The 25,611-nt window shown below is 49.5% G+C and overlaps 1 protein-coding gene across 1 annotated transcript in view; it reads left to right on the top strand.

Moving 5' to 3' along the window:
* nrg3b (neuregulin 3b) overlaps nt 1-25,611 on the top strand; it is a 175,105-nt gene that overhangs the window by 104,296 nt on the left and 45,198 nt on the right. The window contains exon 5 of the mRNA XM_072703505.1: nt 10,725-10,854. Within this exon, the coding sequence (XP_072559606.1) occupies nt 10,725-10,854 (130 nt within the window). The remainder of the gene's footprint in view (nt 1-10,724; nt 10,855-25,611) is intronic.

Here is a 25,611-nt window from a genome sequence, read left to right as displayed (position 1 = left end):
CAGCGCAGGCCGGCTTTGCCCTGTGACCTTCCGTCCTCTTAGCGGTTGGGGGAATCGGGGGGGCTTATGGCACCTCACAGCACGACAGGCACCGATGGAGTTAATGGCAGATTCACGTCTTTTGTCCCACAAGCTACAGAGGCATGAAAGGGAATCCCAGCAGGGCCAATGCTGTGTGACCTTGAGAAACGAGTGTGACCTTGATTCACATTTCTTAATGTCAGCGTGTATGAACCAGGACGATTTAGCCGTACACATGAGCTGGCTTGTGAGCAGAAGACGGACAGATATCAGACACCAAGCCTGAGCATGACGTGGGGGAGGAGAAACTCGGGCGGATTTCTATGCATGAGTCCATGGATAATCGCATCTGGTTGTAGATTGGAGTTTTAATGACGGTGGGTAAAGCTGCCCGCGATTGATCCTCAGAGCCGCCGGGTTAATCAGATCATTAAGAGTCTTTTCATCAGCAGTCCGCCGGCTGATTGAGGAGCAGGCAGTGCCTGGCCTGTGGACACTCAGGGCCTCACTGCTGGGCTGTGGAAATGAGGTGGGGATGGGCTTCCCCCGTCCTTAATGTGGCGGCTGCTTTACCACTGCCCGCCACCACTGCTGCCATCCGCCACCAAGTCCACCACATAAATTTCAAGGGCACTCTGGGTTTCTTCCACTCTAAATGACTCTTACGTGGCCCAGTGCTGTGGTGCCAAGATATCTGCATTTTCCAGTGATATTATTATACTCAGACGACTGGAGGAAGGTGATCTGGCAGTAGTAGGTTAACAACAGTGATGGACTGGTTTCCAGCTTGAGCTGGTGTCAGACTTATTTAGACTGGTCCTGATCTGGCCAGAATGGCATTGTACTGTTGGTGCTGGATTCCTGTGCAGTCTGGGGGGGGGGGGGTATGGCAGAGCTCTGTTTAGGAGCATAACATTCATGCTGCCTTCAAAATGATGAAATCCTGTTTCAGCACAAAATAAGGAATAACATTATAAATATCTAATGCAGAAGACTGCTCAGGATGTAGACGCCTACAGTGCAGGGAAAGGGAGCTCAATGCTACTGGAGACATTTTCTGTGTCAGAAAGAGGTAGGAGATACCATTACTCCCCCACATCTCCTCTCATGTGCTATCAGTATCAGTACTCCCCCACATCTCCTCCCATGTGCTATCAGTATCATTACTTCCCCACATCTCCTCTCATGTGCTATCAGTATCAGTACTCCCCCTACATCTTTTCCCATGTGCTATCAGTATCATTACTCCCCCACATCTCCTCTCATGTGCTATCAGTATCAGTACTCCCCCACATCTCCTCTCATCTGCTATCAGTATCAGTACTCCCCCACATCTCCTCTCATGTGCTATCAGTATCAGTACTCCCCCTACATCTCCTCCCATGTGCTATCAGTATCATAACTCCCCCACATCTCCTCTCATGTACTGTCAGTATCAGTACTCCCCCACATCTCCTCCCATGTGCTATCAGTATCAGTACTCCCCCTACATCTCCTCCCATGTGCTATCAGTATCAGTACTCCCCCTACATCTCCTCCCATGTATTATCAGTATCAGTACTCCACCACATCTCCTCCCATGTGCTATCAGTATCAGTACTCCCCCACATCTCCTCCCATGTATTATCAGTATTATTACTCCCCCTACATCTCCTCTCATGTACTATCAGTATCAGTACTCCACCACATCTCCTCTCATGTGCTCCCCTATTTACTTAAGCCATCATTATTATGCCTGCATCTCCTCCTTTATGCTAATGTTATCCATGGTCCACCTACATCTACCATTGTATGCTAATCCTATCATTACTCCCCCAGAATCTCCTCTTGTATGCTAATATTATCATTACTCCACCTCTATCTCCTCCTGTATGCTAGCAGCATCATTACTCCGCCTAGACCTCCTCTAGTTTTCTAATAATATCACAACTCCACTTAGGTCTCCTCTGAAATGCTAATTATATTCCATCTATGTAGTCCTCTAGGATCAGCTCTCTTCCACAGATAGTATTTGTTCCACCTCAGTAATGCCATAAATGTGTTTAGCGATTATACAGTCATATGTGCATTCGTTTCTATACCTGTATTTTTGGAAACTTATGAATTTAATCATCACTATTGTTTATTTATCTGCTTGCCACTATCGACTCTGAGGAATAAACCAAAACCAGCCATAAATAATAAATGAGGTCTAAATAGCAGAAGGAAATGAAATCTTTGACCTTGAGTGAAGCTGGCAGAGGCGGTCAGCCTGAGCTTCAGACAGCCAGTGTTGCTGGGACTGTCACCTGATCCAGCGGGCAAGCAGGGAGGCAGGCAGGCACTGGGCATGCAGGCCTCGGGCAGGCAGGCGGGCTGGCCCTGGGCAGGAGAGGCAGGTGCTGGGCAGGCAGGCTGGCCCTGGGCAGGAGAGGCAGGTGCTGGGCAGGCAGGCGGGCTGGCCCTGGGCAGGAGAGGCAGGTGCTGGGCAGGCAGGCAGGCTGGCCCTGGGCAGGAGAGGCAGGTGCTGGGCAGGCAGGCGGGCTTGGGCAGGCAGGTAGGTGCTAGGCAAACAGGCAGGTGCTGGCCAGGCAGGCCCCGGGCAGGCAGGCGGGCTTGCCCTGAGCAGGAGAGGCAGGTGCTGGTCAGGCAGGCAGGCGGGCTTGGGCAGGCAGGCCCCAGGCAGGCAGGTGCTGGCCAGGCAGGCACTGGGCAGGCAGGCCCCGGGCAGGCAGTTAGGCAGGCAAGTAGGTGGGCTGGCAGGCAGACAGGAAGGCAAATGGGTAGGCAAGCAGTTCATCAGATAGGCAGTTGGGCAGGCAAGCAGGTGGGCAGGCAGGCAGGTGCTGGGCAGGCAGGCAGTTGGTCAGGTAGGCAGGCAGTTGGGCCTTGTGCTCCTCTCAGGCTATGGTGGCCCTCTGCTGGGTCACTCTGGGCCCTGGGTACTCTGTCTACTGCTGTCACACTTAGCCTGAGAGGCAACATGTTCTGGGATGGCAGTGCTGGATGGCAGGGTGAGCCCATGGGGGCCCTGCTGTCACTGGTGTAGCTGTGAGCTGTTACTCTATATCTACATTTTCTGTGAAGAACAAAGAAAAATCAGGGTGCAACGAATTTGTCCTGAACTTCACTGAAAGAAAAATCAATATTTAGTGGGTCTTTATACTTGCTTCTATACTGTTGATCTAATACCAGGTTCAACTTGCAATACAGACCAATGATGCAGCAAGAGTATAGACCTGCTGCAGTACAGATCTCTGGCATGCTGTTAGTATACAATTTCCAGCCCTCAGCACTGCTTTGATTATAGACCTGCCTTGGTACAGATCTCTTTCACACAGTACTGCTGTGAGTATAGACTTACTGCAGTAAAGATCTCCTTCACACAGTGCTGCTATGAGTATAGACATTCTGTTGTACAGACCTCTCTCACATAGTGCTGCTGGTAGTCCTGCCACGAAACAGACCTCCATCACACAGTGCTGTTGTGAATATAGACCTGCCGCGGTATAGATTTCCATCACACAGTGTTGCTTTGAATATAGATCTGACATGGTACAGACCTCCATCATACAGTGCTGCTGTCATATAGACCTGGCGTGGTAAAGATCTCGGTCACACAGCACTGCTGTGAGTATAAATCTGCCACGGTATAGACCTCCATCTCCCAGCACTGCTTTAAGTATAGGTGTCTGTCACACAGTGCTGCTGTGAAAATGAGCCAGGCCATGTGTAGAGGCTGTGCTGGGCTGATGGGGGAGTCTGACAGGCATGTAAATCAGTGGCCCTCAGTGCAGCAGGGGGCAGGTGGATGCCTGTGCCATAATGGGGGGCTTTTTACAGCCAGCTGATGGATGGAGGAGGAGACGCATATTCAAGCAAAAGCCTTGATTCCCCTTGGTCCCAGACATGCTGGCCTGGGTTTAATTTTTCTCTGTCGCTGGAGGGTGCAGAGGCTTGATGTGACATGCCCCCCTCTCCAGACATAGAACAACAATGAGCCTCCCAGACTTTCCTCTTTCTCGAGGCTGTGCCCACTGTTTGTTTTCCAGCATGATGTCCAAATGGTGCTTCAATTGTTAGGTCTTCCGAGTGCTCTGATTAATGCTGGGGCTGTCTTTGGTTGACCCCCCAACCTTCTGGGACGAAGCCAATTAAATCTGGTTGGCTTTTATGCACCACCCCTCCCAAGGTGGTTGCCCCAGAACCCTTGACATGAGGCAGAGTTGCGGGTTGGCTGTGAGTCGAGGCAGACCAGTGAGTTGAGGCATAGCTGTGAGTTAGCTGTGAGTCGAGGCAGAGCTGTGAGTTGGCTGTCTGGCAAGGCAGAGTTGTATCAGTTGTCAGTGAAGGAATAGCTGTGTCAACTCTCCATCGAGGCAAAACTGAGTCAACTGGCAGTTGAGGCAGAGCTGTGAGTCAGTTATAAGTCGATTCAAAACCATGAGGATCAAGGCCAGACTGAGGCAGCGAGGAAAGCAAATGTTACACAGTATTAACAGTGGTTGTGGAAAAAGCCAGATAAGATGAAAAGCAAAAGAAAAATACCGTTCATGCATCCAAGAGGGACAGACGCAGTGATCCAGGGCCGTCTGCTTGGCTGTTTAACTTCCAAGCAACAGACGTTTGATCTGCTTTGTGACTGCAGCAGCGAGCAGGAACGCACCTGTGTAAGCTTACAGCATGCCATCTGCAGCAAGCACGGCACAGGGCTGCCTGCCTCCCAGCACGCTGCTGCTGGTGCATGATGGGATATCACCGGAGCCTCCAATGAGGAATAACAAGCCAGAGGGGAAGTGTCCAGGCAACAAGAGCAGTGTTAGACACAGGAGTATAGCAGTACTCAAGTAATACTCACGTGCTCTACAGTATCCCTGCATTCAGAATCCAGTGAGACGTAAGTCTTATACATTGTGGAGTATTTTGATAACAGCAGGCACCCTAAACCCCCAGGCAGAGACCCCCAGTTCTCTCCCAAGTAGAAGGAACAGCTTTTACGTTTTTTTTTGTTTTCGCCAAACAACCCCCTGTCTGCTTCTCACCGGGTTTGTTCCCAGCCTAATAAATCTGATCTGTGAAAAGAGGCTTGTGGTGATTAGAGTCCCTCTGGCAGTCAGTCAAACCGTCAGCAAACATTCGATCCCGTTCAGATTGCTGCGCGTTCTGGGTCGGAGCTGGGGATTGGGAAGCTCATTCTGCTAATCAGCGCTTACAAAGCTGGGTCACAAGCATACACAAACACACGCGCACACGAAGACGAAAAGTACACAGTCACAGGCAAACACTCATCCAGTCCACCGTCCTCATCGCATAAGGATGGGCTTATTTCTGAGGTGCCAGCGACATCTGAAAATACTGAATTGTTCTGAATTGTTCAGGGTGTTTCTGGTAAGACTGGATGCTTCTGATAATGTACTGACAGATTCTGATATGTTATAGGTGTTTCTGAAAATGACTTGCATGTTTATAGCATGTTCTCAATGTTGATCAAAATTGCCGGATGTTTTTGCTCACTACCAGGACAGCTCAGGTAACGTCACTAGTGTGTCAACAGAGGCTGCAGACTGTGTGTGCTTCTATTAGTATAGCAAGTAATTTGAAATACATATTTTGGGATCTAATGAAACAATTCCTGACAAGTTCTCTGTCAGACTGAGCCTGGTGCCCTTTGCTTTCTGCTCATGGTGGTATGATGGATTTTAAAGAGCAAGATCAAAGTTTGGTGCCGCCAATCCATTTTGAGAAGGTGCAGATACGCTGTCTGTCAGGGAAGAGCTCAGTGGGGCAGGGCGGTGTCTCCCTGGCTGGGTGTCAGTTTGCCTCGAAGGTCACCCCATTCATTAAAATGATAGCAGGGGTGGCTTGGGCACATGTGCCACCCGCCAATGACTCCCTTCCCGGAGATGGTTCTGCCCAGAGGGTTCTACTGCTTTTGCAGAGCAGACCCAGCGGCATTGTGTGTCTGACTCAGCGATCTGAGTCTCCTGGGCCACATAGATCCTCCTTGGAGGTTCTGCCTTCGATGGCAGCTTCTACAGGCACTGGTAAGATGGGGTCGATATTGCATGGAGCTGCCTTCATTAGAAGCATGCAAAAGAAAGCCTGACTCAGAGTCACCTGATCCCACCACCCAACCCCATGATGGCTCTCCAGTCCTCTAAGTACAACCCCCCCTCCCAATACGGCCCTTTCAAGCATTTCTATCTAATTATACTTCCCAAGTAACATTTCATCAATGCTCAGCCAGGTTTCTGTGCTCCAAAAATATTGCTTCCTGCTCTATCTCTGCCCCTGGGCCAAAACACACAGGTTGTACAGAGGAAGTGTGTAAACACACCCCTGGTATTTAGTGGAGAAGCTCATATTAGGCATAGATAGCGGGACGAAGGAGGTTTGCTGAGAAGTGGTGAGGATCTGCGTCCCTGCTGGCTGTGGCTGACTGGGATTTCGCTCTGTACTCCATTGGATCATACAGAGTTAATGAACTTATGGCTGGGAATTTATCTGACCAGCATCACGGCTGCATGGCTGATGAAATTAGAACTCGTGATAACGAGAGCCCATCAAAGTAGATCGAGGGAATGAGCCCCGAATACCCGAATACCCGGAGCCCCGAATGCAGGCGAGCTCCTTGAAGCAGAAGCCGGCGTTGCTTGGACACAGTCTCCTTGAAGTGAAGTGAGCGGTTGCTTGGACACTGTTGACCGTCCTTGCAATGCCGAATGAAATGCCGCTGGGGTCCGCTTCCTGTAAGACCATGTCACCCATTGCTGGGACACTGGGTCTCCAGGAGCTGTTGCTTGCACACCATGTCTGTGACCTGCTCTCTGCATGTGGTTCTGCTTGGATGTGCCATGAATGCGTACTTGTTTTATGAAGCGGGGCGTGACCTCAGCTGGTGCTCGCTGAGAACAGCCCTGACATGGTCTCATTGAAGCCCACTGGACCTTGTGTTTGATCAGTAGCATAGCAGCATAAGCATAATAATGCAACGTTAATTACCCAGTATGTGGGAGGGTGGTTCCTATGGACATCAGTTTGATGCTGCAAACATCAACAATTAGTCATAAAGTTGAAAACAAAGTTGAGTCATAATGGTTCAGCAAACCTCAGGCTGAGCATCGGAAGACCTCCGAGTCCCCAGAGGCCTGCCTTCCTGGCAGCTGGGTGGGTTGGCTGGTTGGGGCTGAGCTATGTGGCAACTCTTCTTGCTGTTCACTCTGTCCCACACTCACTTGTGTGTAAACACATCTGCACAGATGCATCATGGGGGCAAGCCAATGTCAGCCCGTGCATGGGAGTGCAGTGTAGTATCAGATACTCCTGCTGACGTCAGCCCGTGAGTTTGGTTTAATGTCAGATACTCCCGCTAATGTCAGCTTGTGCATGTGAGTATGGTGCAGTGTCAGATACTGCTGCCAGCATCAGCCCATGGATGTGAGTGTGGTGCAGTGTCAAATACTCCCGCCAACATGATCTTGTGCATGTGGGTGTGGTGCAGTGTCAGATACTGCCACTGATATGAGTCTCTGCACGTGAGTGTGGTGCAGTGGCAGATACTCCCATCGAGGTGAGCCCGTGCACGTGGGTGCAGTGCAGTGTCAGATACTGCCATCGAGGTGAGCCCGTGCACGTGGGTGCGGTGCAGTGTCAGATACTGCCATCGAGGTGAGCCCGTTGCTCGTGGGTGCGGTGCAGTGTCAGATACTGCCATCGAGGTGAGCCCGTGCACGTGGGTGCGGTGCAGTGTCAGATACTCCCGCTGATCTGAGTCCGTTCCCAGCTTGTCTTTCTACCTGTTTGCCTCCATGGCATCTTGTGGCCCTGGCCTGGGTTCACGGGCATGGCTGTCACATGCTGCTGAAATGTCCCCTGCCACATCCTTCCCTGCTAGCAGCTTTTTATTTCCCTATTACTTTCTGCACACCCACCACCCCCTGCTGTTAGGGGCTGTCACACTCAGATGGGGGCTGCACTGTGGATGCAGCAGCTGCTCACAGCCCCCCCACAAAGCAACCCCAGAGGTGAAGGTAGCAGGTGTGATGCCTGTCACTCAGGGCCTCTGACAGAAAAAGCTAGCAAATCCGAGTTTATCAGGGGCGGGGCACAGGCCTAAAGAGAGCAGGGCACATGTCTAAGGAGGGCGGGGCATGGGCCTAAAGAGGGCGGGGCACATGTCTAAGGAGGGCGGGGCATGGGCCTAAAGAGGGCGGGGCACAGGCCTAAAGAGGGCGGGGCACAGGCCTAAAGAGGGCGGGGCACATGTCTAAGGAGGGCGGGGCACGGGCCTAAAGAGGGCGGGGCACATGTCTAAGGAGGGCGGGGCACAAGCCATAAGAGAGCAGGGCATATGTCTAAAGAGGGCAGAACATAGGTCTAATGAGGCAAGGCACATGTCTAAAGAGGGCGGGGCACAGGCCTAATGAGGTAAGGCACTAGTCTAAAGAGGGCGGGGCACAGGCCTAATGAGGTAAGGCACATGTCTAAAGAGGGCAGAACATAGGTCTAATGAGGCAAGGCACATGTCTAAGGAGGGCGGGGCACAAGCCATAAGAGAGCAGGCCATATGTCTAAAGAGGGCAGAACATAGGCCTAATGAGGTAAGGCACTAGTCTAAAGACGGCGGGGCACAGGCCTAATGAGGTAAGGCACTAGTCTAAAGAGGACGGGGCACAGACCAAAAGAGGGTGGGGTGCATGTCTGAAGAGGGTAGGGTATGGGCCTAAAGAGGATGGGAACATGCTATGTTCAGTAATGATGTGTTAAGGTTACAGTAACCATGTGTTGGGGTGAGACTACAGCTATTTTATGGTCAGTAATTATGTGTCAAGGTTACAGTAACCATGTGTTAGGGTGAGAGTACAGCTGTGTTATGCCATGTACAGAGGAATGGGTCAGTAATTTCTGCACACTGCACAGGCCAGCACATGTCACGCGGGAGCAGTGTGTGAGGAAAGCATCTGCATTGCAGCAGTTTGCGCAGCTGAATTTGGGCGCGGGGGGGTTCAGACAACACCGTTTCAGCACAGCATGTCAGTGAGTGGTAGCGTTACACCGTGTCTAATCCGTCATTCATCGTCAGAGGCGGGGATCCGTTATGCCCCACGGGGTCAGAGAGCGGGAGCGTTACACTGTGCCTAATCCCTCATTCATCGTCAGAGGCGGGGATCCGTTATGCCCCACGGGGTCAGAGAGCGGGAGCGTTACACTGTGCCTAATCCGTCATTCATCGTCAGAGGCGGGGATCCGTTATGCCCCACGGGGTCAGAGAGCGGGAGCGTTATACCGTGTCTAATCCGTCATTCATCGTCAGAGGCGGGGATCCGTTATGCCCCACGGGGTCAGAGAGCGGGAGCGTTATACCGTGTCTAATCCGTCATTCATCGTCAGAGGCGGGGATCCGTTATGCCCCACGGTGTCAGAGAGCGGGAGCGTTACACTGTGCCTAATCCCTCATTCATCGTCAGAGGCGGGGATCCGTTATGCCCCACGGGGTCAGAGAGCGGGAGCGTTATACCGTGTCTAATCCCTCATTCATCGTCAGAGGCGGGGATCCGTTATGCCCCACGGGGTCAGAGAGCGGGAGCGTTACACTGTGTCTAATCCGTCATTCATCGTCAGAGGCGGGGATCCGTTATGCCCCACGGGGTCAGAGAGCGGGAGCGTTATACCGTGTCTAATCCCTCATTCATCGTCAGAGGCGGGGATCCGTTATGCCCCACGGGGTCAGAGAGCGGGAGCGTTACACCGTGCCTAATCCCTCATTCATCGTCAGAGGCGGGGATCCGTTATGCCCCACGGGGTCAGAGAGCGGGAGCGTTACACCGTGTCTAATCCCTCATTCATCGTCAGAGGCGGGGATCCGTTATGCCCCACGGGGTCAGAGAGCGGGAGCGTTACACTGTGTCTAATCCCTCATTCATCGTCAGAGGCGGGGATCCGTTATGCCCCACGGGGTCAGAGAGCGGGAGCGTTACACTGTGCCTAATCCCTCATTCATCGTCAGAGGCGGGGATCCGTTATGCCCCACGGGGTCAGAGAGCGGGAGCGTTACACTGTGCCTAATCCCTCATTCATCGTCAGAGGCGGGGATCCGTTATGCCCCACGGGGTTAGAGAGCTGGAGCGTTACACTGTGCCTAATCCCTCATTCATCGTCAGAGGCGGGGATCCGTTATGCCCCACGGGGTTAGAGAGCTGGAGCGTTACACTGTGCCTAATCCCTCATTCATCGTCAGAGGCGGGGATCCGTTATGCCCCACGGGGTCAGAGAGCGGGAGCGTTACACTGTGCCTAATCCGTCATTCATCGTCAGAGGCGGGGATCCGTTATGCCCCACGGGGTCAGAGAGCAGGGGCGTTACTCTGTGCTTAATCCCTTATTCGTCATCAGATTCCTCTGTAATCCAGGTTTTTTACCATTTGCCATCCCTGCCTGTACAGTGTGAGGTATTCTTTCTTATGTGCACAGAACCTACCTCCCTCACCCCCCTAAAATAGCTCAAGCCATCCCTCCACAAACAGTGATGCCCTCTCCATTATAATTAATGCTTCTTTTTCACTGTGATACACAGACTGACCCTTGCCCCTAGGGACTCGGCGGTGTGAGCCCACCCTGGTCTGAGGGATGGGTGCAGTGTGGGCGGAGTGGAGACACAGTGCCCCCACTGCAAAGGTATCTACTTGCCAGTTAGGACACTCATGACCTACCCTCTGCCCCTTGCAGTGGTTCCCACGTCACCGCCTCTTCGCTCTGAGCACTTTAAGCCGTGCAGAGACAAGGACTTGGCCTACTGCCTGAATGAAGGGGAGTGCTTCATCATTGAGACACTCACCGGCTCGCACAAGCACTGCAGGTAAGGCAACTGGTCCCACTCTCTCCCCCTCCCTCCCCCTCCATCTCCCCCTCTCCCTCCCCCTCTTTCTATCTCTCAGTCCCTCCATTTCTCTGTCCCCGAGATTCTCCGCCTTTCAAATCTTTTGAATCTTTCATTTTGTGCTGCACTGATGTTTTATCCGGTTGAATGGGGAGTCGCTTTCAGGGCCGCCCTCACGTGCCCCCTCTCTCCATGCCCTGCTTCCCTCATCAGATGATGAGGCGGAAGGGGGTGTGGGGTGAAGAGTGGAGAGCGGAGCATTGGCACCGATGCGCTCCCAGCACTGATAATGTCTGCTTAAGATAATTGGGCTTCTCATGCTCCTGACTGACTGCCGTCTGAGAGGCTGAGCTTCTGCAAACATGCCGAACGTAGCTTATAATTACCTGGCGGCGTAACATCACCGTGTCACACAGCCCAGCACTGCCGTCAGCTGCAGCTGTGCCACTGAGCCCCACTGAGCCACTGCCCGCCTATCGAACCACGGCCCCTGGCAGGTAGCCAGCCAGCACCAGGCGCGGTGAGGGGGGTGGGGAATTTCTCACCAGGCACTGGCTCGAAATCTCACTAACACACCAGAGCGCTCCATTCTCACTTCTTTTCTGGAAGTTTCCCCTGATGATACTCCGGTGCTGGGTGGAGGGTACAGACTGCGGAGGTCTCTGTGGATCCGTTGAATCATCGCCTCTCTGTGTTGGCTGCTTGTTCCCTCTCCTACGTGTCTGAACCCACTGCTCCCTGACTGACTCAGCCGTTAGGCCTTTCCAGCACTACTTGACGTTCCGAGGAAAGTTTGAGCTTCCAGGAAACCAGGTGACAGTGAGGTGGGAGCCGCTCCCATCTGCATATCACCATTCCCTGCTGCTGCCTCGCTCCTCACTCTGGTACTCCTCCTTTACGCTGGCTAAGGCAGAGTGAGCTAGCCTTATTTCTGCTGTCACCATAGCAACAGAGCTCTTTGCAGTGAGGAGTCCCGGCAGCAGTTCTGAGGCCCTAACCCCTCCTCGTCTCCGGCACCTCGCGGCCGCTAGCAGAGCTCTCCGTAGCCCTATGTGACGAGCCAGCTGACAGCAAGGCTAATGCTAGCGGCAGCGTCACCTTCACACTGAAGCGGTAACTCAGCAGCTGTGGACTTCATGCTAATGTCCATTTAGCCTAACAGAGCAGTGTGCCGCTCACTTTTCGCCTGAGAATGGAGCGGCTGCTATGCAGCGCTGCCTCTGAACAGTAGGTGGGCATGAACAGCATGTTTCCATGTAGCTAGGTGATCATGTGATGTAGCGACTCAGGCATGTAGCAAGCTAGCCATGTAGCTAATATAGTGGTACCGATGTCGGGCGTCCTGTAAGAAGAAACTGTGTTAGCCTGTAGCTACGTGGCTATGGGGCCACTTTGCTGCATCGTCATGTATTCGTATAACTAGACTGTTGTACTGTTAACTCCCCTTGTAGCCATTGAACAGGAGACAGCCATTTTGGAATGCCATCCATTAGTGACAAGGGCGTGTCAGGAATACGTCTCTGAGGTGCTAGCTCAACATAGCTAAACATCGCCAGCCAGAGAGCATGTGGCATGCAGTCAGAGGCACGCATCAGACGGCGGGTCCGTGTCAGGACGGCCCGACCTGGCAAAGGCGGGGCCTAACCAATAGCTACCATGACAACACATATCATTTTAATGGATACGATGTCCTTCTTCTCTTAGTTTCTCTGTAGAGCACAGAAGCAGCCAGTGATTAAACTGTCAGCACGGCAGCAGATTTAGAGTCAGCGCTCTAATCCTCACTGCATCTGGCCCTCAGCCTCGGGGGGACAGTGGACATTTTTACAGGACCCCTGAGTACGGGGGGATGAGGATGGAGTGTGGAGCGGTTTCTCACAGAGCTGGTGTCATCAGCAACTCAAAAACACGGAGAGATCAGTGACTGTTCATCCACAAGGAGGAACTGAAAATATCCGCTGAAGCGTTGCTCTCCGCGCATGCATCGCGCGTGACGGACAGATCACCACCTCGCATGGAAAGCTGTCCCTTTGCATCCCAACTGAATGGAATTCATAGTGAAATGCATGTGGACAGCGTTCCTGCTGGAATGCCAAGGAAGAAAGAGGGCAGAACCAGACCGAAGACGGCAGGTCGGGTCGATGTGCTCTCATTCCATTACAGCCGTAGAGTTGCGCAAATACGGCGGGGCTAGTTCAGTTAACATGATTAGTTGCCATAGTGCTAAGTAATCTCACATATAAGCACCATTAGACAGAAAAACATAAACAGTTCTAATACAAGAAAATGCTGAACCAGCAGCTATGTGTACAAGAATATTGGGATTGAAAATGGGCTAAATCCAAAGCTTTGGCTGTTTAATTGAGCAATTGCACTGCACAGCACCGTGTACTATGGCATATCCGGAACTGAGTTGTAGCACCGTACATTGTGGGCTGAGGATCTCAGAAATGACCACCTAGCCATTGATAAAGGTTCATATAAGTGAAATTTTATTGTTCCCCACAGGATCATGTGGTGGGAAGATCACAGAATGAATGTAGGGTGAAGTATAGGATCAGGATCACAGAATGACTGTAGGGTGAAGTATAGGGTCAGGATCACAGAATGACTGTAGGGTGAAGTATAGGGTCAGGATCACAGAATGACTGTAGGGTGAAGTATAGGATCAGGATCACAGAATGACTGTAGGGTGAAGTATAGGGTCAGGATCATAGAATGACTGTAGGGTTAAGTATAGGGTCAGGATCACAGAATGACTGTAGGGTGAAGTATAGGGTCAGGATCACAGAATGACTGTAGGGTGCAGTATAGGGTCAGGATCACAGAATGACTGTAGGGTGAAGTATAGGGTCAAGATCACAGAATGACTGTAGGGTGAAGTATAGTGTCAGAATCACAGAATGACTTTAGGATGAACCATAGGTTCAGGATCACAGAACCTTCTGTGACCCCTTCTGTCCCACGCCTAAGACCTCATCGCTACACATGCCTAGCCTTTGCTGCCCTCTGTTTCACCTTCACAAAGGCCTGTGGAGCGTGGTCTGCTCCTGATAGGTGAAGCGGGTACCAAACACATACGCCGGGCATCATGGGAGTGATGTGCTTTGCAGTGGCACATCGAAGGCTTGTCATGCACGGTATCTGGCAGCTTGTGGATTAGAAACACAATTTATGCTCTAGGAGGCCTCGATCTAGGGGGCCTGGCTGTAGGACCCTCGATCTAGGGGGCCCGGCTGTAGGACCCTCGATCTAGGGGGCCCGGCTGTACGACCCTCGATCTAGGGGGCCCGGCTGTAGGACCCTCGATCTAGGGGGCCCGGCTGTAGGACCCTCGATCTAGGGGGCCTCAGTCTCCAGCTGTATGATGGTAAGGCCTTTTGTGTAAATGTGCCGCCTAAGCATCGGAATAGTAAGACCTCTTTCTCCAGAAAGTTCCGTACTGGCGGTTAAGAAGCCGGTGCTGTGAGGGATCAAAGGGCCCAGGAAGTGCTCTCAGCAGAGTGAAGAGCAAAGAGCACTCTCCCGGGGCGATGGCCGCCCCCTTAAGCGGCCGTCGGGATTTCTGTAGACACTTTCACGGCGCATTATTCCGGCGCCCTCCACCAGAGTAATGGACTGAATTATTTGGGTACATAAATTTCAGATGAGTAGTGGCTCCTCTCCACAGTTATACCAACAGCTCGACATCGAAGGGACGGGTCCAGCCCTAGACCCCTCCCCCCAGAGACATCTCTGGGAACATCGCTGGATGCTGTTCTTCCTGGTAGTGAATCCAGGCTTATTTTGAGTTAGTACATAAAAAAAACGTGGCTGCAGATGGGCAATGAAAATATAAAGGCATAAAGGCAAGTAATTCTCAGGTGCCGAAAAGCTATTTGTTGTCCATACATCAAATGGTCCTCGTAAGCCTACATAAACCAATGTGGCTGTCATTTGCAGGACTTTCCCACTGGGGAATCCAGGTGACATGAATCTATTAGCTGCATACAGCATTTAACGATACAGCAGAGGCTCACCAGCCTGGACACGGGGCAGGGGGGCCGCAGTTAGCATTTGTAAATGTGCATTAAAAATTAACAGAATATCACAGCTTTCAAAGTCGAGGCAGTTCTTCCTAAACCATAATCTCATACGGAATTTGCACACTATATCAACCATCCTCTTGGTGGCGCTACTAAGTTTTTAATAATTTAAAGTGTATCATTGAGTTAAGGACTGTATTTAGTAATATCAGATGGCCTGGCATTCATAATCCTATCGGCAACGCCGTAGCCATTTCAAAAATGTATTAAAAATCAATTATATATGCTGGAGATTTAAACTCGTCTGTTTATTATTCACTGCATAAAGAACAACGTGAAACTAATTGTGCTGATTGTTTTGAAATGTGTGCAGGAAGCCGCTCACCTGCTCATTCATCATCATAATCAGGCGAAACATGCCCTCTACACACAGCTCTGCACACAGGCACTGTACTGTGCTCCAGTCCTGCACGCGGCTCTGCCGTTATGGCGAGGCGCTGTGCTCCAGTCCTGCACGCTGCTCTGCCGTTATGGTGAGGCGCTGTGCTCCAGTCCTGCACGCTGCTCTGCCGTTATGACGAGGCGCTGTGCTCCAGTCCTGCACGCGGCTCTGCCGTTATGACGAGGCGCTGTGCTCCAGTCCTGCACGCTGCTCTGCCGTTATGACGAGGCGCTGTGCTCCAGTCCTGCACGCGGCTCTGCCGTTATGGCGAGGCGCTGTGCTCCAGTCCTGCACGCGGCTCTGCCGTTATGACGAGGCGCTGTGCTCCAGTCCTGCACGCTGCTCTGCCGTTATGGCGAGCCGCTGTGCTCCAGTCCTGCACGCGGATCTGCCGTTATGGCGAGGCGCTGTGCTACAGTCCTGCACGCAGCTCTGCCGTTACGGCGAGACGCTGTGCTCCAGTCCTGCACGCGGCTCTGCCGTTATGGCGAGGTGCTGTGCTCCAGTCCTGTTCTCATCCTTGCCAACCATTTCTTCTGCGGATTTTTATTTGGTGGCACCTGTACAGTACAATTTGTGAAGAATGTACTAGAACTGTGGGGAGATGGAGGGTAGAGCTAAAGATACAGAGATGATTGAGGCAGTGGTACACACAAATCTGGCATGAGGCAGTATGACGTGGCAGATTGTCTGTCATTAGATACGGCCATATTTCCTAATGCATGCTCTGCTCCTATCTGTGCCTCTCAGCTGTGCTCTGCACATGGTCAGAATCGACGCCATTATTGTTTCCCATTACTTAAACCTTTGTGATGTCGCTGCGTCATTTAAGCGATTGGTAAACTGAGAACCGGGGAAGGCAGAGGGAGAAACAGAGAGAGAGAGGGAGAGAGAGAGGGACAGGGACAGAGAGAGGATAAAGGGAAAGAGAAGCGATCTAGGTTTTCTCCAGAGTAAAGAGCAATTGGATCCTGAAAAGAGGAGAGTGAGAAGCATAGGCAGCACATAATGAATGACATTTAGTGTGAGGAGGTGGCAGCGACGCGCTCCACGACTGCGGCTGAAGCCAGGGGGCGCCGGTGGCTCTGAGCCTCTTAAAGGCGCTGTTTCGGCCAAGCTGAAGCCCCGGGCTCAGTGCTGTCACACTCATTTCCCATGATATCGCTGCTCAGTGACACACAGTTGTCACTTATCACCACTCATAGTCACAAAGCGCCTGGGACAGGACGTCTTTCCTCTGAATGAAGGCCGTCTCACGTCAGGCCTTCGTGTGTCACTGACATACCACCGCCACGTGCAGCCGACGGCGGCTTCAGCCTGGGAAGGAGGCCTCATCTCTGAGCCCCGCTCACAATTCTTAGTAGATAAAGTAGAATTAACACTTTAATCTGCAAAAAGGTGATTCCCAGCTGCCTGTTTTGGTTGATAAATAAATGGCAGTGAACAATTAAGTGTTGATTAGGACGCTTAGCCGCCGATCCGGGCGGATTTATCCTTCCTGCTACTTGAAGTTCTAATTGATTTAGTTGACTCTATTGTTTTTTTCTAATTAATACAGTTTAAACACCATAATTGCCGAACGGCATTAACCCGCTGGCGGTGATGGATATAGCAAGGAGGCTCTAATTCAGAATGAAAGCAAACTGAATTCAATTGAAAGCAAATTTGATGATACTGAATGGCAACATGTATGAGAAGTATGTGCACAGCATCAGGAGCGCATGGAAACGTAGCTGTGAAAAGACGCGGACACTGGGACTAGCTTGCCTTCTGGCAGTTAGCAATTAGCAACCACTGGGATTATGTAAACTTCATCAATCACTGATTATGAGTAAAGCGAGAAAAGAAGTCTCCCAAATATAGTGGCAGTTTGACACAAAGTGACAGCGAGACGCGCCTGTGCACGCAATGCTGCTCCTGCTGTAGGAGGCCTGCAGCACAGCAGGTATTCTGCAGGCCTCTAATTGTTCTCTTCATTAGAAGGAAGTGCGCTGAAGCCGGGCGGATCAGGTACACAGCACATTCTGGGCCCTTTCTGGTCACGGCGTCCCTTTCAAGTCAGCTGGTTTGATATGCTAATGAGATGCGGACTTATGCAAATGAGACACGCTTTTCAGCATGTGGAAAAGGCCTCGGATATGTCAGGATCAGAATCAGAAGCAGGTTTGTCGGCCGAGTATGATCCCACACATGGAACGTGTCTCTGTGGGTCAGTGGCTCTCATATATACAGTAGGTACAGACACATCTTAGACATACAGTCAATCTGCAATATACAACATGCTTATGTTTATAAAAAGTGTATAAAAGAGTGTGTTGGGGAGTCTGAGTGTATCAGTGTGAGACTGTATGTGTGTATTTCGGTGAGAAATTTTATTGTGTGTGTGTGTGTGTGTCTGTGTGTGTGCATGCGCATATGTGTAAGACTGTGTTAATCCAGGGAACACCCGCCGCTCTCCCATGATGCCTGTCTGAATGGGTCAAGCAGAGGTTACACGAATCCACCTATCAACATATCTGCCCATCAATCTATATGGGAATTAGAGTGGAAGCAGATTGATTTCAACAGAATGAAAGCCTGCAGGCACCATCTAGCTAGCTGCTTGTCTGGGGCGCATATCTCTCTCAGGGTAAATCCATCAACATGCCTCTGTGCATGTTCTCATCGCACAGCCTGGTTCAAGGGCAAGCCGTGTCCTGCACTTTTGTGAAGCTGGACCTCACTTGACTGACTTACTGGTCACTAAGAGTCCAATGATGCTAGTCGTCACCACTAATGCTAGCCATCACAGCTAACGCTAGGCATCACAGCTAACGCTAGTCATCACGGCTAATGCTAGCAGTCACCCCTTATGCTAGGCATCACAGCTAACGCTAGGCATCACCCCTAATGCTAGCCTTCACCCCTAATGCTAACCGTCACCCCTAACGCTAGGCATCATAGCTAACGCTAGGTATCACAGCTGACGCTAGCCTTCACTCCTAACACTAGGCATCACCCCTAATGCTAGCCCTCACCCCTAACGCTAGGCATCATAGCTAATGCTAGCTTTTACCCCTAAAGCTAGCCCTCACCCCTAACTCTAGTCATCACTGCTAATGCTAGCCTTCACCAATAACTCTAGCCATCACGCCTAACGCTAGGTATCACAGCTAATGCTAGCCATCACCCCTAACGCTAGCCATCACGGTCAATGTTTGCAGTTCTCTGGCCACCGCCACAAGGAATTTGTGCTATGATGGAGTCAAAGAGGCAATGTGACGGGTGTACTTCGAGGTGTGTAAGCGCCCCCCCCCCCCCCCCCCCGCCCGCTCAGGAGCAGTTATGTCTGGAGGCATCCCCTTTTTGTTGGTTTGCAAAACATATCATTCAGAATTTGAAAGATAAATGGCTCTGACACAGGCTAATTCCTCATCTTTACAGAGAAGAGTGGCGGCCTGCCTCAGAAGGCCATTACTCACTTCATCTTGGCTTAAATGGAATAATTCGCTGCTTCTCTTCAGGGCCAAACAGTTGCCATGGCCTCACACGTTGTCCGAGGTCCTTTTGAGAGCCGTGATGAAAGAATGGCACAAACGAACGAGTACACCGAACCTTTGCTAGCTTTAGCACAGGCTTCTGAGCCGCTAATTGGCTGTTTTGCTTCTCTGTTCGTTTCCTTTGCTATTTTCGCTTGTGACGAGATGAAATGGCGCGGGCCCTGAACGCTTGTGATGCCCGGCTGTAAAGCTGGTGCCACCCCAAATCAGCCATGCTGAACAGCAGCTTCTGTCTGGCTGGCCAGAACCGCGGGCCTCACCCTCAGCTCAACTCTCATATACAGCAGAACAACCGTGTTTATTTCACTTTGCCACACAAACAACTAAAAATATGTAATCAGAAGCTCATTCGACCGTAATCATTTTGGACTGTTGGACAATTTGCTTTGAGAATAATTTCAGTCTCACCAATGTGTCGGAGAATGTTTGATTTCTTATGTTGGTCCTGTTATCTGAACTGTGTAAAGCACTGAACTAAACTGAATGTAACTAGCAAATAGCTTACTGGAAAACAGTTGATGTTTTTGTAATGCTGGTGGGATGATGTGCTAATATTTTGACAAAAACATGATTTTCCAGTTTCATGGGCATAAAGAACATCAACAATGCAAAGCACATTAAGAATATCTCAGGGAAGTCTGCCTTCAGGGGTCTGGAAGCTACATTTATCTTTCCATCCTGGGACACTAGACTTCTTCTTAGCTCCTGCTCATACTTTTGTTAGCACGATACTCACACGAGCCGTAAGTTTGTGTCAGTTGTGACACTTGTGTCTCCTTTAGCCTATTAATTTTGCCCTTGGAATGATGCTCACACCTACTTAGCATGATTCTAATCTTTTTTAGCATGCTGGATATAATGTTCATAAGAGGATCATGTTCATCCCTCTCTCACAATGATACTTATGTCTGTCTTAGTGTGACGCTCATATTGCTTTTAGCCCGATGGTAATCTCACCCATGGTACAGTATGGGTCTAATATCATTAGACTGATGCTTGCAGCTACTTAGCAATATGCTAATTCTTCCCTTTGCTGATATTGCAGTTTTCATTCAGATTTAATTTCTGTTGTATTTTCAGTTTTCCATTTCAGTTTAATCTGGGGCAGCAAACAGAGTGACAGCAGTGAGGCTAAATATCGGAATCTCGTGCCATGGGGATGGAAGAACAGAGCAGGTCCTGGAGGACTGGCAAGAGTAAAGACTAACGGCGCTGCGTAGTGGCTGGGGGTAGAGCATGGCTCAAATCAATGGCTGAGCTTGTCACCTCTGCTTATATTTTGTTGGCAATTCAGGACGAAATCACTGTGGCAATAGCTTTTAATTTCTACTTATGCGGACCTTCGCCTGCTCGTTAAGTGGAGCGCTTGGTTGCTGTTGGCACTGCTTGGCTCAGCTCATTCATGCTATGCTTGGCTAGTCTGAAGAGAGAATCTCCTCAAAGTTTCCCAGAAAACATGGTAACCTCATCTGCTAGCCGAACTGCTTCTCGGGGGCTCCTCCTCGCACTCGTCTGTGTGATGGGATGCTGCCACAGTGGGGGAGACACGGCAGGTCATCGCCACGGAAACTCATGTCCCTCTCTGACTTACAACCTCAGAAAGACTAGTGCAACTGTCCAAATGATAGAATTATGTATTAAGTATATTTATAGCATTTCAAATATATTTCAAAGGAGACCATGGTTTTTTTTGCGTGTTGCTAGTGCTCTTTTAGCATGATGCTCATGGCCTGCTTAGCGTGATGCTAATCATGTAGGACAGTTCTGTGCTCTCCCTTAAGCAGAGTGTGAGAGTGTCTGGGTCACACACTACAGTGGCGGGGGGCTTGGCATTAAGCAGGGCAGCACAAGAGGGACAGGAAAAACAAAGTCACTCAGATAGCTCAATTAACGAAACACCCTTTGGCCTAAACAGCAAGGAGCTGAACAATCACAGCATGGATCTTTTAAACTGATGTCTATTAACACAAAAACAAAAGCGTTTATCAATTTTCCCTCTGTTCATTTAGGGTGTGAAATAAAAAGAAGTCAGCAGTATATGAATTCTTTCTTAGTCACTTGCAAAATATGATGAAAATACATGTACACTGAATCCTAATGGAAATCATGCCATCCAGTGATATGCACTGAATTCTAATGGAAATCATGCCATCCAGTGATATGCACTGAATCCTAATGGAAATCATGCCATTCAGTGATATGCACTGAATCCTAATGGAAATCATGCCATCCAGTGATAAGCACTGAATCCTAATGGAAATCATGCCATCCAGTGATATGCACTGAATCCTAATGGAAATCATGCCATCCAGTGATATGCACTGAATCCTAATGGAAATCATGCCATCCAGTGATATGCACTGAATCCTAATGGAAATCATGCCATCCAGTGATATGCACTGAATCCTAATGGAAATCATGCCATCCAGTGATATGCACTGAATCCTAATGGAAATCATGCCATCCAGTGATAAGCACTGAATCCTAATGGAAATCATGCCATCCAGTGATAAGCACCGAAACCTTGTTATTTGTCGACAAGTGAAAGTACATGTTTGTGTTAGCTGTGTGACACAGTGCCTGAATGAATGTGTGCTGTGTGCAGGGAGACCCACGGTTCTGCTTTTTTTGCACCTTGTTGAAGGTTCATATAATTTGGGAGGAGAGGACCTCAGTCAGCCAGAAAGCCTGGCAAAATCAACATTTCATAGGCTGGTTTGCCCAATGTTAATAAGGGGCTAAGACAGGCAGATGTATCACGGTCCCCTCGGAAGGTGAAACTCGTTCGCCTGCGTGGGTCCAATCGCCGATAATGTCGGGCAGATTAAAGCACCCAAATCTTCAGGGAGAAGCGGCAGTGGTGGGTCTTTTATTTTGGGATCATAACAGCTCATTAGTGCCAGGGGGGTTTTAGGTGGGCAGCTGTGAAGGCTGATCAATGGCCCGTGGGAGAGAGCAACCCACGGTCACTCCCAGCAATCTGCAAGCCACACTGCTCAGTGTACACGGATTCACCTGGGGCACGGGCGGCCATTTTCTGCCTTTGACTGGTGATTCCTGCAGCAACCGGCTCGGTACCCTAGTTACAGGCAACACCCATCCATTCTTCTAGCAGTCGTGGTATTCCAAATTGACTGGATGATTGACAAACAGTTTCACTGTTCCTGTAGCTTTCTGCCATTAACTCAATCACTAATGTTAACTTTGCCTTTCCTGTAGCTTTCCGCCATTAGCTCACTCACTAATCTTTAGTTTCACTGTTCCTGTAGCATTCTGCTGTTAGCTCACTTACTAGCATTTACCTTTGCTGTTCCAGTAGCTCACTTCTCTGTTCTTCTCTGTCACTTCTCACTTCTTGCTGGTCCTGTAGCTGATTAACGTTCAGCTTTGCTGGTCCTGTAGCTCTCTATTCTGTTAGCTCACTGATTAATGATTAGCTTTGCTGGTCCTGTAGCTCACTATTCTGTTAACTCACTGATTAACATTTAGCTTTGCTGGTCCTGTAGCTCACTATTCTGTTAGCTCACTGATTAATGTTTAGTTTTGCTGGTCCTGTAGCTCACTATTCTGTTAGCTCACTGATTAATGTTTAGCTTTGCTGGTCCTGTAGCTCTCTATTCTGTTAGCTCACTGATTAATGTTTAGCTTTGCTGGTCCTGTAGCTCACTATTCTGTTAGCTCACTGATTAATGTTTAGCTTTGCTGGTCCTGTAGCTCTCTATTCTGTTAGCTCACTGATTAATGTTTAGCTTTGCTGGTCCTGTAGCTCACTATTCTGTTAGCTCACTGATTAATGTTTAGCTTTGCTGGTCCTGTAGCTCTCTATTCTGTTAGCTCACTGATTAATGATTAGCTTTGCTGGTCCTGTAGCTCTCTATTCTGTTAGCTCACTGATTAACGATTAGCTTTGCTGGTCCTGTAGCTCACTATTCTGTTAACTCACTGATTAACATTTAGCTTTGCTGGTCTTGTAGCTCACTATTCTGTTAGCTCACTGATTAATGTTTAGTTTTGCTGGTCCTGTAGCTCACTATTCTGTTAGCTCACTGATTAATGTTTAGCTTTGCTGGTCCTGTAGCTCACTATTCTGTTAGCTCACTGATTAATGTTTAGCTTTGCTGGTCTTGTAGCTCACTATTCTGTTAGCTCACTGATTAATGTTTAGCTTTGCTGGTCCTGTAGCTCTCTATTCTGTTAGCTCACTGATTAATGTTTAGCTTTGCTGGTCCTGTAGCTCTCTATTCTGTTAGCTCACTGATTAATGATTAGCTTTGCTGGTCCTGTAGCTCTCTATTCTGTTAGCTCACTGATTAACGATTAGCTTTGCTGGTCCTGTAGCTCACTATTCTGTTAACTCACTGATTAACATTTAGCTTTGCTGGTCCTGTAGCTCACTATTCTGTTAGCTCACTGATTAATGTTTAGTTTTGCTGGTCCTGTAGCTCACTATTCTGTTAGCTCACTGATTAATGTTTAGCTTTGCTGGTCCTGTAGCTCTCTATTCTGTTAGCTCACTGATTAATGTTTAGCTTTGCTGGTCCTGTAGCTCACTATTCTGTTAGCTCACTGATTAATGTTTAGCTTTGCTGGTCCTGTAGCTCTCTATTCTGTTAGCTCACTGATTAATGTTTAGCTTTGCTGGTCCTGTAGCTCACTATTCTGTTAGCTCACTGATTAATGTTTAGCTTTGCTGGTCCTGTAGCTCTCTATTCTGTTAGCTCGCTGATTAATGATTAGCTTTGCTGGTCCTGTAGCTCTCTATTCTGTTAGCTCGCTGATTAACGATTAGCTTTGCTGGTCCTGTAGCTCTCTATTCTGTTAACTCACTGATTAACATTTAGCTTTGCTGGTCCTGTAGCTCACTATTCTGTTAGCTCACTGATTAATATTTAGCATTGCTGGTCCTGTAGCTCACTATTCTGTTAGTGCACTGATTAATGTTTAGCTTTACTGGCCTACCAGTCATCTGTCTATCTGAATAACACTGAAGTTGACTTCAGTGGGGACTTCGACTATGCTCCTCTCACCCAGCCAGCATCTGGAGCTCCTTTGGGATTGCTACTCGAATTCTTGGTGCGACAAATGATTAAGCTTAATTAGACCTCAGGACACCCTGTGAAATGTTTAGTTATTGGCAATTACAGATCCCTAGATAATCAGCCAGTGTATTGATCCTCTGTGGCATGGCACCAAACCTCTGCTCTAGAGGAACACACCCACTGGAGCGTGGTGATTACCCTCAGTTCAGTGCAAAGGCATTTAGCAGATGTTTCCATGGATTCATGCTTCCATTTCCAGTCTCCCATGTCTTCAGGTGTTAGGCCTGATTTTGTGCTGTGTGGTTTATGTGTAAGATACTAACTTCAAAGCATGAGGAGAAGAGCAGAGGCCTATCAGGTTACACTAACCGAAGCAGAAAGCCAGCACATCTCATTTTCTTTCACAGCTACACATCACCTGCACCTTTTGGTAAGATAATGAAACATTCCCTTGGATTACTGACCTCTTTATCTTGTGTGGTCAGGAATAACCAGTCCAGTGTCCGAGGCTCGCAATAGCAACCTCACCCACACAGAGCTTTGAGAGTCTCTCCATGAAATCAGTGTTTTTTCCTGCAGATGTCTGTAGGATTCTGTCTGTCTTTTTATCCTGGTCTCTACCTGTCTGTTCCCATTTGTGACTTTGTATCCCAGTTTGAGGCTGTGTGTCCTGATTTGTATCATTTGATACTGGTTTGGGCCTGTTTGCATCTCTGTATACCAATCTCTGCAGCCTTGTTTTCTCTGTGTTTCTCAGTCTGTGCAATTCAGTACTTTGTATACAGTGCCTGTGTCTCCATCTGTACTGGTGTGTCCTGCTCTGGGCCAGTCCGTACCTGTGTCTCAGTCTGTGTCTCTGTGTTTCCATCTGTCCTGGTGTGTCCCACTCTGTTCCAGTCTGTACTTGTGTCTCAGTCTGTGTCTTTGTCAGTTTTGTCTGTAACCTTGTATGTTAGGCTGTTACAAACATTATAAAAATGTGCTGCTTTCACTCTTGCTTTGACTGGTGCCATGGGAAGGTCTCCAACTAGCATCAAAAGCCTGCCTGGACGTAAAACTCTCAGAACCTTACAATACTCCCTCAGGTTGAAGTCCCAAGGAGAAACCTTTAATGTCAGAGTTATGCTCAGTCGTAGTTGGAAGCCGGCTCGTCTTCACCGTAGACCCATCTATAGAAGGATTTTATAACCTGATCATCACAGTCAGTAATGAGGATGTGAGCTGCTCCAAGAGGCCAAATAGTGGCCGGTTTCCACAGTGCCCTCCTTTAGCACCACTGAGCTCCAAAGTGACATGAGCACTGGAGAATTACTGCTCATATGCCAGAGTCATGCAGAAGTATATTAGGTTTGATTTCTCAAAATAACACATAAACAATAAACTGCCACCCACCCCGAGGAAAGAGAGCCCAGACGCAGCAGGGAGGTGTGTGTGTGTGTGTGTGTGGGGGGGGGGGGGTGGTGACTGCGCCTCACAGGCCTCCTCCTCTCCCCTTCATTTTGATTGTGCTTCATCTACGGGCTTATTGCTGTGATTTGTCATTCACAAATGACGATCTGCACTTTGATCGCTCCATCTGTTTCATATATATATCTGCATCACCAACGTAAATGTTTTTGTCGTCATGCTATTGAAGCGACTTAACGGCTAAAATGCAGGAGGAAGAGAGAGAGGAGAGGAGGAGCGAAGGG

Source organism: Paramormyrops kingsleyae, chromosome 20 (assembly GCF_048594095.1).
Source record: "Paramormyrops kingsleyae isolate MSU_618 chromosome 20, PKINGS_0.4, whole genome shotgun sequence".
NCBI classification, from domain to species: Eukaryota; Metazoa; Chordata; class Actinopteri; order Osteoglossiformes; family Mormyridae; genus Paramormyrops; species Paramormyrops kingsleyae.
Note: the sequence above shows the minus strand (reverse complement) of the source record. Positions and strands in the feature narration are given on the sequence as shown.